The sequence below is a fragment of the Phyllopteryx taeniolatus genome, chromosome 16, assembly GCF_024500385.1.
Source record: "Phyllopteryx taeniolatus isolate TA_2022b chromosome 16, UOR_Ptae_1.2, whole genome shotgun sequence".
In the NCBI taxonomy this organism is placed as follows: Eukaryota; Metazoa; Chordata; class Actinopteri; order Syngnathiformes; family Syngnathidae; genus Phyllopteryx; species Phyllopteryx taeniolatus.
Genome location: NC_084517.1, coordinates 1,633,983 through 1,648,389, shown reverse-complemented (window position 1 = coordinate 1,648,389; position 14,407 = coordinate 1,633,983). Strand labels below are relative to the sequence as shown.

Here is a 14,407-nt window from a genome sequence, read left to right as displayed (position 1 = left end):
AGGGGGTCCCATTTGGTGCCTCAATGTCGCAGCTCTGCTTTTTGTTGATGATTTGGTTCTGTTGGTTTCATCAAGCCGTGATCTCCAACTCTCACTGGAGCGGTTCGCAGCCGAGTGTGAAACGACTGGGTTGAAAATCAGCACCTCCAAATCTGAGACCATGGTCCTCAGTCGGAGAAGCGTGGAGTGCCCTCTCCAGGTCGGGGATGAGATCCTGCCCCAAGTGGAGGAGTTCAAGTATCTTGGGGTCTTGTTCACGAGTGAGGGAAGAATGGAATGGGAGATCAACAGGCGGATCGGTGTAGCGTCTGCAGGGATGTGGACTTTGGATCGGTTCGCTGTGGTGAAGAAGGAGCTAAGACGAAAGGCGAAGCTTTCAATTTAGCGGTTGATTTACGTTCCTCCCCTCACCTATGGTCACGAGCTGTGGGTCGTGACCGAAAGAACAAGAACCCGGTTACAAGCGGCCGAAATGAGTTTTCTCCGCAGGGCGTCCGGGCTCTCTTCCTTAGAGATAGGGTGAGAAGCTTGGTCATCCGGGAGAGGCTCAGAGTAAAGCTGCTGCTCCTCCACATTGAGAGGAGCCAGATAAAGTGGTTCGGGCATCTGATTAGGATGCCTCCTGGACGCCTTGTGAGGTGTTCCGGGTACGTCCCACCGGGAGGAGACCCCGGGGATGACCTAGGACACACTGGAGAGATTATGTCTCCCGGCTGGGCTGGTGTTGGATTTATCTTACCCAACATTATAAAAAATAGACACAAAAGGAATGAAGACGCTGGTTTCTTTTTCTCATGAGGAGGGCGTATGGGAGATTGTTCAGATCACAGCCTCTCAACACGCTCTAAACAATCTCTCCCGTCGCTCCTGCATTTATTTGAAAATAGGGAGGTTTCTAAATTTACAAGACATAACGTACTAAGCTACGAGACACAACACACTAAGGATATTTGAAAATAGGAGGGTTTTTCTCAGACATAATGTTCTAAGCAATAAGACACAACACAAAACATTGGACCAACACCTGTCACGTCCCCGACCACATCCGATCACGTCCTTGGTCCAGGCGCCCTTCCATCGGATGATGCTGAGTCATCTTTTTGAAGGCGAGACATCTAAAATCGTTCATAATACTAATGCAAGCTAAGCAAATAAATGATAACTTCTACAATTTATTTAACAGCTGGGAACGTCTCGGGATCCCCCAAGAAGAGCTGGATGTATTGGCTGGGGAGAGGGAAGTCTGGGCTTCCCTGCTAAAGCTACTGCCCCCGCGACCCGACCTTGGATCAGTGGAAGAAAATGGATGGATGGATGAAATAAAAGAGACTAAGAATTTATTTATTTTTTTTTTTTTTTAATTTAACCATTGTGATCTGTAACCTGTACAACTCAACTAAAAAAAATGAGAAAAGGAGTAAGAATAATTGAGAAAATCTGTTTGCACAAGTGTGCACCGCCTCTTATAAATGGGGATGTGGCTGTGTTCTGAATTAACCAATTACATTCAAACTTGTTAAATGGAAATCAGCACACACCTGCCACTGTTGAAAGCGCCTCTGATTAAGCCGAAATAAAGTCTAGATGTTCTAGTATTTTTTCCCTGACCTTTCGTAATCAGATTTTACAGCACCAGCCATGGTCCACAGAGATCTTACACTGCATCAAAGCGATCTCATTGTTCAAAGGTCAGAAGAAGGGTACAAAAGAATTTCCAAGGCATTAAATATACCATGGAACACAATGAAGTTCATCATCAAGTGGAAACAATATGGCACAACAGTGACATTACCAAGAACTGGACATCCCTCCAAAATTGATGAAAAAACAAGAAGCAATTTTGCCAAGGAGGCTGCAAAGAGTACACACTGGAGTAGCTGCAGGAATTTCTTGAAAGAACTGGCTATTTAGTTCTCGTGACAACAATCTCCCATCTTAATCATAAGAAAATGTGTTAATATGGTCAGATGAAACCGTAATTGACCATAATTCCAAAAGGTATGCTCGGCACAAACACAAAACCAAAAGAACACCATACCTACAATGAAGCATGGTGGTGGCAGCATCATGATTTGAGGCGTTGGGGCCTTAGTCAAGGTGGAGGGAATTATGAAGAACTCCAAATTCCATTCAGTGTTTCACATTTCTGATAGAAAGCAAAAAAGGCAGGAAAAGCCTACTTGAACATCTGACATTTATTTGGGGCTGATCAGGGGCACTTTAATTGGCAGGCGGGTGCTGCTGACTCCCACTGAACATGAGTTTCGTTAATTCAGAACCAAGACCCCTGTCTAAATAGCTGGAAACAATTGTATACACCTCACAGTGTCATGTATAAAGTGTCAATATGTTGTGTGGGCATCAATTTGATCGAGAACTGCATTAATCCTCTTGGGCATGGAATTCACCAGAACTGCAAATGTTGTTATTGGACTCCTCTTCCACTACTCTACAGTAGGGCTGTACAATTAATCGAATTTTAATTGTGATCGCGATTTTGGCTGCCACTATTATATGAGCCTGCTCGTCTGCGTTTTTTTACATTTAAAATGCGGGCATTGCTACATATGAAAAGTGCTTGATTTACAGCAGTGCCTGCAACCTAGTCAGCCAGCCACCAGGGGGTGAACGCATGGTTAAGACTTCATTAAGCTCCAGCACTACCCTCCGGTGCCAACTTCAAAATAAAAGCATGAAATGGTATTAATGTTCAATGTAGTAATATATGAAGCTTTCATTTTGAAGTTGGCCATGTTAGCATGTTGGCGGCGATGTAGCATGTCACTATTTACAATCGGCTGCCTTGACTTCAACTTTTCGGCTGGCCTGACCGCAATGAAAAAAACACCGGGAGTAAATAGAGAGGGTAATCACAAATGTTGTGTTCTTTGCAGTTTGTGACCATGCTTGACTGACCAATGGTCAGCAGAACAATGGAGACCTACCGTTTGACATTTCATTATACTGACGATGGGGATTTTTAAATGAAAAGTCGGTGCTTGCAGACTAATGTTATTGCGTTTTATACATTAATTGTATTTGCTTTCATTAAGTTGCAATTTGTGATTGCACTTTTTAATAGCACATTTACACAGTTAGCCCTTGCTGAAGTAGAATCTTTTGTGTAAGTTTCGTTTTTTAATCTATCATTTATTATTATTAGGCGGCACGGTGACCGACTGGCCTCACAGTTCTGAGGACTGGGGTTCAAATCCCGGCCTCGCCTGTGTGGAGTTTGCATGTTCTCCCCGTGCCTGCGTGGGTTTTCTACGGGTACTCCGGTTTCCTCCCACATCCCAAAAACATGCGTGGTAAGGTTGATTGAAGACTCTAAATTGCCTGTAAGTGCGAATGGTTGTTTGTTTCTATGTGCCCTGCGATTGGGTGGCGACCAGTTCAGGGTGTACAGCTCCTTGCGCCGGAAGACAGCTGGGATAGGCTCCAGCACGGCCACGGCCCTAGTGAGGATAAGCGGTACAGAAAATGGATGGATGGATTTATTCTTATTTAAAGATTAATCTTGAACTGGGAACTGTTACATATTGTTTGTTAAAAAGTAGTGCAATAAAAATAAAGAATATAGAAAACGAGAAATCATCGTGATTAATAATCGTGATTACAATAGTGATAAAAATAATCGTGATTATTATTTTGGCCATAATTGTGCAGGTGGATGTTGGATACCATGTGCTTTTCCACTTTCTGCTTGAGCAGGGGTGCTCAATGCGTCGATCGTGATCGACCAGTTGACCGCGAAGGTAGTATTGGTAGATCGCATGACATCGCATGACATAAAAAAAAAAAAAAGGCATCAGCCTATCATCCATCCCGTTGCTTGATTGATATACATATATAATCGAAGATATCTGAATTTTTCTGACACTAAGGGCATGCACATGCGCAAACAACGCTGCAAAACGGTAACCGCAGATGCGCAAACAACGGCGCCAAGTGTGTCAAAACTAACAAGCTAGTCAGTGAGTTACCTCCAATTTTTATCTCTCGGTGTTTTCTCTTAAACTTAACAAAGGGTATAAAAATGAGTGGGGGAGCTGGACCAAGTAAGAAGACAAAAATCTACCACTTTCATACGGAATGGGATGAGGAGTATTTTTTCACAATGACATTTTCGAAATGCGTATGTCTCATCTGCCATTCTGCCATCGCATTACCAAAGAACGGAAATGTGGAGCGGCATTTTAGGACTGTGCATGGAAAATACGACACTGACTACGCATCCCTGGCTGACTCACATCAGTGCAAGTCATCGGAGTAAACTCAGGTAATGACAAAAAAATGTACATTGTTAATTATGTTGTGTTGTGCAAGATTGGCTCATGCGATGATGCAAGGTACATCAACATACATCAGCGGCCCAGAATTTTAGCTCACTAGTAGCGCTCTGCGCTCTCAAACCGGAGACATGGTCGCATGGTCTTCATGGACCACAATCGGCATCTATCTATCAGTTAAGAGTCTTTAGAAAAGTGTACTGAGAATGGTGTGCTTGATTACATGTTTATGTACTTACTATATTTGGCATGCGAAGTCTGCACTAAGTTGCTCATTTAATGCGGCTTCATCTATATATGATAATATTTAAGTTATTATTACATATTATTATATGTTGATGACATAATTCTGTAACTTGTGTGGCATATATTACCAAGTAGTGCGTTCGATTAAGCTAATGCTTTTTTTGTACTGTGGATAAGTGATATTCCTGCCACTTGGCAGCTGCTGAAAGTCAGTAAAAAGTTACTTTTTTCTAACTTAGTTACTTTTGAAATCATGTAATCAGTAAAGTATCTAAGTTACTTTTATGCTCAAGTAATTAGTAAAGTAACTAAGTTACTTTTTCTAGGTAACTGGCAACACTGATAGTGACAAAAATGACTCCCACAGAACTAACACCACAAACCAGTCATTTTCAACAATGAACACTGTGTGCACTGCCTCACAAAAAAAGTCTCAGTTACAATAACAATAATAGTACAGTAATTTACAATACCATTACTTTTTTTTACCATGCATGTTGCTAAGTGTGACTTCTGGCATTCCTTGACAACAATCTTTCTCAAAACTGGTGTATAGTCGCGGCACAGTGGACGACTGCCTCACAGTTCTGAGGACCGGGGTTCAAATCCCGGCCCCGTGCCTGCGTGGTTTTTTTCCGGGTACTCCGGTTTCCTCCCACATCCCAAAAACATGCGAGGTAGGTTGATTGAAGACTCTGACACCCGCCCCAACGCACTACGGAATCGCCAGGATCAGCAGCCCCGAGTCTGCATTCAATCTTTTTTTGGACGACGACAACTTGCAGGACATATTGATCATGACAAACCAAGCCACAAATTATATTGGACTATAATAAGTTCAAAGGTGCTGTTGTCCACCTTGACCAGGTAAGCACAATTATTTGTTATTTAGTGTTAGTATGAAATAAGTGTTGAACAGCTTGACCAGGTAAGTACAATTATTTGTTTTTTAGTGTTAGTATAAAATAAGTGTTGACCACCTTGACCAGGTAAGCACAATTATTTATTTAGTGTTAGTATAAAATAACTCCTAACTGTTCTATACATTTGTTTATCACTTGGCGCTAGGAGGAGGCAAAAAAATGCATTTAAAAGCTCTGTCTTTGTCAAATCTGTCTTTCAAAGCTGTGTTTGAGTAGCTGTCATCTCATGTAATTGTTTTTCTTTTTTTTCCAGTTTTGTGGCACATATTCATGGCTGGCGGGTAAAACAAATGCTTGATAAAAACAAGTTACAAGTAGTTACAAATAGGGTCTCTGCCAAATACGAACTCGGGTCAGGAGCTGCCAGGATTTACATGCGTAAACGATGACGCTACCGCCCATTTACGTCAAGACAGAGCATGCGCCGACAGAGCGGAGCCCGACACATTCGGATCCACGGTTTATATGACTAACATTTACTTGTGATCGGTTTTGAAAAAGCAATATTCCACCCCTGTCGAAGCAAATGAAATTATATGTACTAGTTCCAGCCTTAAGCATTATCAAACATTCTCATTTATTTCAAAAGATGACTGATTGTGAAAAATAACAAAGGTTGTTATATACGAATATTTTTTACAAGTAGTAAGGAAGGTGCACATCCCTTAGAATAAAAGATGTGTCATTCATTATGACTATAGATTATTACCTGTGCAGTGAGCAGGTCCACAGAGGGGATGTAGTATTCTTCTCCGCTGTCTACGGAAACTGGAGGCTGCTTTCGAGAGGATGTACATGCTTTTCCTTCCTTTAGCACTGGGTTTTTACCCTGCTGGCCATTGCCCAAGTATTACTTTAACAATTACACTAGTATTCTACCTGTAATTTTTACATCATAATGGCTTTGTGTCACTAATTTGCTACACATTCATACCTGTGGTGTGACACACGGTGACACAAGTATCCCATCAGCCATCATAGGGGCAGGGGCCAGAGGGTCAACCACAATGCTGCACCAAACCCTGGGTCCGAATTGCTCTCCAGTATGGGCAAGGCGCCAGTGGGAGGTGTAGGAACCCTCCACAGACGGTGCACATAATGCTACACTCACAATGCCAACCTGCACATACAAAGAGCAGGGTGTAGTGACTGTCAGTAGGACAAGGCGTGAAGATTCGCCTACAAAACATTTAGCAGTTTACAGTTACTATATATGGCCATATCACTATATCACTCACACACAAGTGCTATTTTTTTTTTTGCTCTAAATTTGATGATACAGTACACATATTGAACTATACGGTATGTGTAGTGGCCCAACTCAGGCAACTTAACCATAATAAATAATTTTTTTAAAATAAATAAATAACAGGAATGAGTTTTTAACATAATATTAACAAATACATGAAATATAGCCACAGGACATTTTTATTAATAGAATGTTAACACTAAGAAAATTATAGATTAATGTGCAGGACGCTTAATAATATTTTCATGTAATTGTATGGTGCATTCATACATTTTATTTCCTGGGGACGCAAATAGCACCAATTTGGTGAAAGAGCCCATATAAGCTTTAACATTGTATGGGGGGGTTACTCTGTTTGAGCGCATGGTAAACAATACATTTACATCGTTATTATTTTAGCACGTGTCTTAATGAAGGCTACCATCCATGCAGCTACGCTTTGGGCACTATGATAGTGTGTTAAAGCGCGATATAAGTGCAGTTCATTTACCATTTGTTGGTTACATCAAGTGCATGACTCGGCTCTTCCTCAAACAACATGATTTATGACCTCGTTAAGTGCAACCAGTGTGCAAAAAGCTTTCTTGTCACAAAATAATTCACACTTGTTCAACTTCAATTTGAAGATGTTTAAATGCATCAAAATTGATGATATGTCTGACGTTCTCTCAACTCTTTGACAATGCAGTTCAGCGATGCGGCTCTATATATCAGGCTTTTCAGATATATTTAGAAGTATCTTTGGGCTCGTCCTGAGTGGCGTGTAGCCAAAATGTCTTCACATCGTGTTTCGTCGTCCGAAACCCTGCACAAGTTTAGGCGACAAAGACGTTGCTCCTTCTATGAGCTGTGCAGCACAAAAAAATGTAAATTAAATGTATATCAGTAAAATAAAAAAACTAATATTAGTAAAATCAATCTGATTTTGCTCAAGATGTTCCGGGGTGGTGCTGGAAATCCCGCATATGAATTTAATTTCTTATTTTACGAGACGGCTCTAGAGGAGTTATTTTCAACCTTTATGGAGTGAAGGCATATATTTTACAATTGGAGGCATATATTTTACAATTGGAAAATCACACGGCACACAAACAAACGAAAATATCACAAAAAATACAGTAGATACACAGTAATTATTGTTTGTACATCCTTCCATCTAATAGAAGGGCATTTATTTGTTGTTTATCTGTCACTATGGCTCACTGGCATAAATAGAGAAACAAAGAGCGCCTCCATGGTGGGTAACAAGGAACATTTATGAAATTATTGTTCTCACTAAAGGAGGACAATAAGTAATTGATGTAAAAAAGAAAGACGCATCAACACCTAGTATAGTATGGTGTGTTATAGTATGGTGTGTTACCTCAAACTTGCATAATGCAAGTTCGAGGTAACACACCATGAATGAAACACACCACTGACAATCTAACGAAAATTAGCATTGAACTCACGCAGCGGCACTTATATCTCTCAAAATAATGACTATTGGTACACAAACGCTGTATAAAACAGGAAATATAAGAAATAATCTCTGGAATATATTCTTCAAACTCTGTGAAAAATGAGTTATAATAACAATATTTGATCGTGACTTCGACTTTCTTGCAAGTGTTTCTCATTGCTTGTATCACACTGCTGCTCAGAAGCCAAGACGTGCACAACAGGAATAGCGATTGTCAATAAAATTAAACCCCAGTTACATCAAGAAGTTCAAAAATTTATTGCTGTACATGTGGAGAATTCTAACATTCCATACGACAAAATAAGTAAAGTATGTGTGGTTATTGCTGATAATAAGATCAGACCGATATAAGTATCGGCCAAAACTCAATGCTGTATTATTGGTATCGGATCGGACGTGAAAAATTAGAATTGGGAAATCCTTACTCTCAACTGACTTTAATTGAATTAGAGAACTTGAGTACAAATTTAAAAAACTCTTACCTGTCCAGGCTGGAGAAAAGGAACAGATACTTCTCTCCAACGATCCCCGGAGCCCACAGCCAGGTTTCCCCACATGAACTTCAGCTGGAGGAAGGAAATAATATCAACTGGAACACCACTCCATATATGGGTTTGTAATTCCAATATAGCAAAAACTACTCAATGAGTAACAGGGCTCTACACCAACCTTTTCACTGGTAGCACTGGTAAGACCAACTTTTACAGTTGGTCGCACCGACACATGATTTGGTTGCACCCTTGTTTGGGGAGATACAGCAACACCATGCATATTATATTATATACAATGGGTACGGAAAGTATTCAGACCCCCTTAAATTCTTCACTCTGTTATATTGCAGCCATTTGCTCAAATCATTTAAGTTCATTTTTTGCCTTGTTAATGTACACACAGCACCTCATATTGACAGAAAAAAACTTAATTGTTGAAATCTTTGCAATTTATTAAAATAGAAACATTTTAATAATCACACAGCCATAAGTATTCAGACCCTTTGCTGTGACACTCATATTTTACTCAGGTGCTGTCCATTGCTTCTGATCATCCTTGAGATGGTTCTACACCTTCATTCGAGTCAAGCTGTGTTTGATTATACTGATTAGACTTGATTAAGAAAGCCACACAATTATAAGACCTTAAAGCTCACAGTGCATGCCAGAGCAAATGAGAATCATGAGGTCAAAGGAACTGCCTGAAGAGCTCAGAGAAAGAATTGTGGCAAGGCACAGATCTGGCCAAGGTTACAAAACATTTTTGCTGCACTTAAGGGCCCTAAGAGCACAGTGGCCTCCATAATCCTTAAATGGAAGACGTTTGGGACGACCAGAACCCTTCCTCGAGCTGGCCTTCCAGCCAAGCTGAGTAATCGGGGGAGAAGAGCCTTGGTGAGAGAGGTAAAGAAGAACCCAAAGATCACTGTGGCTGAGCTCCAGAGATGCAGTCGGGAGATGGGAGAAAGCTCTAGAAAGGCAACCATCACTGCAGCCCTCCACCGGTCGGGGCTTTATGGCAGAGTGGCCCGACGGAAGCCTCTCCTCAGTGGAAGACACATGAAAGTCTGCATGGAGTTTGCTAAAAAAAAAAACACCTGAAGGACTCCAAGCCCTTCCAACAAGAAAATGACCTTAAGCACACAGTTAAAATAACGAAGGAGTGGCTTCAGAACAACTCCGTGACTGTTCTTGAATGGCCCAGCCACAGCCCTGACTTAAACCTAATTGAGAATCTCTGGAGAGACCTGAAAATGGCTGTCCACCAACATTCACCATCCAACCTGACAAAATTGGAGAGGATCTGCAAGGAGGAATGGCAGAGGATCACCAAAGCCAGATGTGAAAAACTTGTTGCATCATTCCCAAAAAGACTCATGGCTGTATTAGCTCAAAAGGGTGCTTCTACTAAATACTGAGCAAAAGGTCTGAATAACTATGGCTGTGTGATATTTCAGTTTTTCTTTCTAATAAATCTGCAAAAATGTCAACAATTAAATTTGGAGTGCTGTGTGTACATTCATGAGGAAAAAAAGAACTTTTAGATTTTAGCAAATAGCTGCAATATAACAATATCCTTAGCACTGTGGAGAAGGTTTTCATCCAGGATATCCCTGTTGTAGCGTATACGGGTTAAATAAAGATGTAATTAATTTAGGAGAAAAGAATGAGCTGCATTACTTCCGGTTTAGCTTAATTTTAAATTACAGCGTTATAAATCAAGCTATTTTATCTCGTAAAAGGCGGCACCACGTCACTTTTTATGTGGATCAAATTTAGGGGTCGTGACGAGAAACCTTTTTTTTGGTAATCAGTCTCGTAATCTGAAGTTTGCTACACTTGCTGAAATTTTGATAAGAGTTCTAGAAGTTTTTTTTTCCTCAAACCGAAACACACAACAATGCAGGTAGTGAATTTTATGGAAAATTTTAATGATCTAACATGGGGAATCTACAGGGAAACAATACAGAAAAACACAAAACAAACAAAGTACAGACGAATATTGGCAAAGGAAACGGACTTGTGATGTGAGATTGGTAGAATGAGCATGTAGTGAATGCATATAGCTGGGGATTCCTTTAAATTTAAACCCAAATATGCAGTAATCTGTACTTTTAGTAGACCGCAATGTTGGATTTACGTGCATTGAACACGATTGAGGCACGCAGGTCAAGCTTCTGGGTGTTCGGCCAGCCCGGTCCGCACAGGGAACAGGTGGATTTGGTGGAAAGAAAGAAGAAAAAGAAAAAAAGGAGCCCAAAAAACTCCCAGGCTGGACGGCCGGAGCCCGGATGTCTCTGCTCGCAAGATGTTCGGAGCAGGCACGTTGTTCCCGCTTCTGTCCCCCCAGGGTGAGCTCAGGCCCCCAAAAAGGGTAGCTCGGAGCACTTGCAGGATGCTCTGCAGTCGGGGATGGTCCGATGTGTCCTCGCCACCTCGTGGTGGGCGTCCTGCCTGGGCCAGTCTTTGGCAAGTTGGTCGGATGAGACAAGAGCTGACACTGAGCAAGCATAGCTCCGGCCTTTTTAAGAGACAAGAGGTGACACTGAGCAAGCATAGCTCCGGCTTTTTTATTTATTTATTTATTTTTATGACAAAAGGGGGTGGTCCCGCCCCCCTTCCTTTCCCACCACCTCCGGGACCAAAAGGGAAGCTGGACCGCCTCTGAGTGTTACCTTTCCATTTTAGGATTATTTTGTGGTTTAAAACCACCATAAAACCATAAAATATTAATTATTGGATTTAAGATAACAAGACCATTTTTCCGCTTTGCATTGTCCCACGCCCATCCTCTTTAATACCTGTAACGAACATTTCAAATGTTATGTGATTGTTGAGAACACTTATATTTGCAATGTGGCATTGGTGTGGTGTGGAGTGAAACATTTCATCTGGTTCAGTTGACAACAGATTCGACATCACACATTCAAGTTTGCAGAAATACAGTCACTAGTGGCGTTCATGTAAAGTTCTTAAAATATTAAATTCCAGTCAAGTCCAGTAAAGACTGTGGATCGCCTGTGGGTGTCGCGAGGAACTCGTCCAATGTCCCGGCTTGACTGGCCAAGTGTCGCACCGGCGGAGCGTGGAGGAGACGCCTTCGTTGGTGAGGGTCTGTGGGCTGGCTGGTGGTGGAAGTTAATTAATTTTGCGTTCTGGTGCAAAACTATATATCTTTTGTCTCCGCTTTGATGCTCCGGGTGCTGGTAATTCACTTCGCGTCGGCATGCAAAAGCAAATGTCTGTGTCTTGCTTTTGATGATCCTGGCTTGTGATTCACTTAGCGTCGGCGTTCGAAAGCAAATGTCTGGTCTCACTTTTGATGATCCTGGCTTGTGATTCACTTAGCGTCTGTATGCGAAGTTGAATCTCGCCACTCCGTGGTCATCTACCTCGGCGGGGAGAGCGGCGGTCGACGGAATTCTTTCCCATTCTTGCTTGATGTACAGCTTCAGGTGTTCAACAGTCCGGGGTCTCTGTTGTCGTATTTTACGCTTCATAATGCGCCACACATTTTCAATGGGAGACAGGTCTGGACTGCAGGCAGGCCCGTCTAGTACCCGCACTCTTTTACTACGAAGCCACGCTGTTGTAACACGTGCAGAATGTGGTTTGAAATTGTCTTGCTGAAATAAGCAGGGGCGTCCATGAAAAAGACGTTGCTTGGAGCATATGTTTCTCCAAAACCTTTATGTACCTTGCAGCATTAATGGTGCCTTCACAGATGTGTAAGTTACCCATACCATCACAGATGCTGGCTTTTGAACTTTGCATCCATAACAGTCCAGATGGTTCTTTTCCTCTTTGGCCCAGAGGACACGACGTCCACAGTTTCCAAAAACAATTTGAAATGTGGACTTGTCGGACCACAGAACACTTTTCCACTTTGCATCAGACCATCTTAAATGAGCTCGGGCCCAGAGAGTATTTACTGACATTGATTTTCTGAAGTGTTCCTGAGCCCATTGGTTTTCTGAAGTGTTCCTGAGCCCATGTGGTGATATCCTTTACACATTGATGTCGGTTTTTGACATCAATGTGTGTATATGTTGTGTGTGTGTGTATATATATATATATATATATACACACGCACACACACTCATATACACACACACGTACATAAATAAATGACCTTGTACCCCAGTTAGTTTGGATTAACATGTCATTAGTAATGTAATGGAAACATAGTTACTTTGGCCATTTGTGCCAGATATATTGTACTTCTTGTTCTGGTTAGCACATCTGCCTCACAGTTCTGAGGCCCGGGGTTCAAGTCCCGGCCCCGCCTGTGTGGAGTTTCCATGTTATCCCTGTGCCTGCGTGGGCTTCCTCCCACGTCCCAAAAACATGCATGGTTGGTTGATTGAGGACTCTAAATTGCCCTCAGGTGTGAATGTGTGCGCGAATGGTTGTTTGTTTATATGTGCCCTGCGATTGGCTGGCGCCCAGTTCAGGGTGTAACCCGCCTCTAGATAGACTCCAGCATGCCCGTGACCCTAGTGAGGATAAGCGGAACGGAAGATGAATGAATGAATGAATGAATATTGTTCTTAAGAGCAGACAATCTCGAGGAGAGGACTGTCTTATGATTACTATATTCACGCAGGTTGACCTTTTTTTTTTTTTTTTTTAAAGCCCAAAGTTGGATGTCCTCATCATGGATTGCAATATCAAATTACTCATGTAATGCCATTCCTGACGCAACCCTCCCATTTATCCAGTCTAGGACCGGCACTGAAGAGCTCTAGGGGCTGGGTGTTTGGGTACTGGAGAATAAAATGTATCCTTGATCAAATTAAACACATCCAAAGAATCATGCACATCAAAGAGCAGGAAAATGGTTACATTTTAATCAGAGTAATTTTTTACCTTTGTATCAGAGCTCCAACTCATTGTTCCTGTGTTCCTCATCTTCCAGTACTTGATGAACTTGGTTCCAGGACGCAGACGGGTCCCATCAGGAAGGTTTTCATCTAGAAATGTCGCTGTCATGGTTGGAACCATCAGCGGACAGGGACGCTTTGGTCGCCTTAACAAAAAATTTAACACTTTTATTACTTTACAGTTCATATGTATTTTAGCTACAGGTTAAAGTATGTTCTATAAGTTTGCTCTCTTTTTTAAATCACTGTATTTTTACAATACGCAGCCAATAAATCCAATATGAGGATCCTACAATTTTGCATCAAGCTACAGAAAGTGGCCTTTTATTATAGCCATGTTAGAACTTGACGAGAGGTATGTATCTACAAGGCGTAAATATTTTGCCGGGTCACCTTGCCTTACCTGTACACCATGACCATGAGAGCTGGTGACAAGCACCACCTGAGCCATAAAGTCGGACAGCTAATTTTACTATCAAAAAGGATCATGTTACATACTTCTTCTGTCCATCCATTTTCTCAGAAGGGTTGCGGGTGTGCTGGCACCAGGGCTTTCATAAATGGTTTGTTTTTATGCATCTTAAGACGCACTGCATCACAGTTTTGTTCTGTGATTGCAGCTCATCATTTTAAGTTGCATTTCAGGTGTGTACTCACACCTTATGAGTTAATTATCTTGTGTATGTAGATGGCAGTCCTTACTCTGTTCCTTTCGTCGGGGTACACCCTGAACTGGTCGACAGCCAATCGCAGGGCACATACAGTGCCACCAGAAAGTATTCACACTCCTTCACGGTTTCCATATTTTGCTGTTACGACTTATTCGAAAGCTGATTTGAGTATAGTTTTCGTTAAAAAAAA

At 41.7% G+C, this 14,407-nt stretch overlaps 1 protein-coding gene across 10 annotated transcripts in view; it reads right to left on the bottom strand.

The window, feature by feature from the left end:
- Positions 1–14,407, bottom strand: part of nbr1b (NBR1 autophagy cargo receptor b) — an 85,299-nt gene that overhangs the window by 47,197 nt on the left and 23,695 nt on the right. For 8 of the 10 annotated variants that reach the window (XR_009784617.1, XM_061748100.1, XM_061748098.1 and 5 more), the window contains 4 exons: positions 13,533–13,692; positions 8,655–8,738; positions 6,396–6,581; positions 6,171–6,293 (listed from right to left, as the gene is read on the bottom strand). Coding sequence is in view for 9 of the 10 variants with exons in the window: in XM_061748100.1 (XP_061604084.1) it covers positions 6,171–6,293; positions 6,396–6,581; positions 8,655–8,738; positions 13,533–13,692 (553 nt within the window). In the remaining variant the exon portion in view is untranslated. The remainder of the gene's footprint in view (positions 1–6,170; positions 6,294–6,395; positions 6,582–8,654; positions 8,739–13,532; positions 13,693–14,407) is intronic. The other 2 variants (XM_061748097.1, XM_061748104.1) reach the window with 1 other exon arrangement.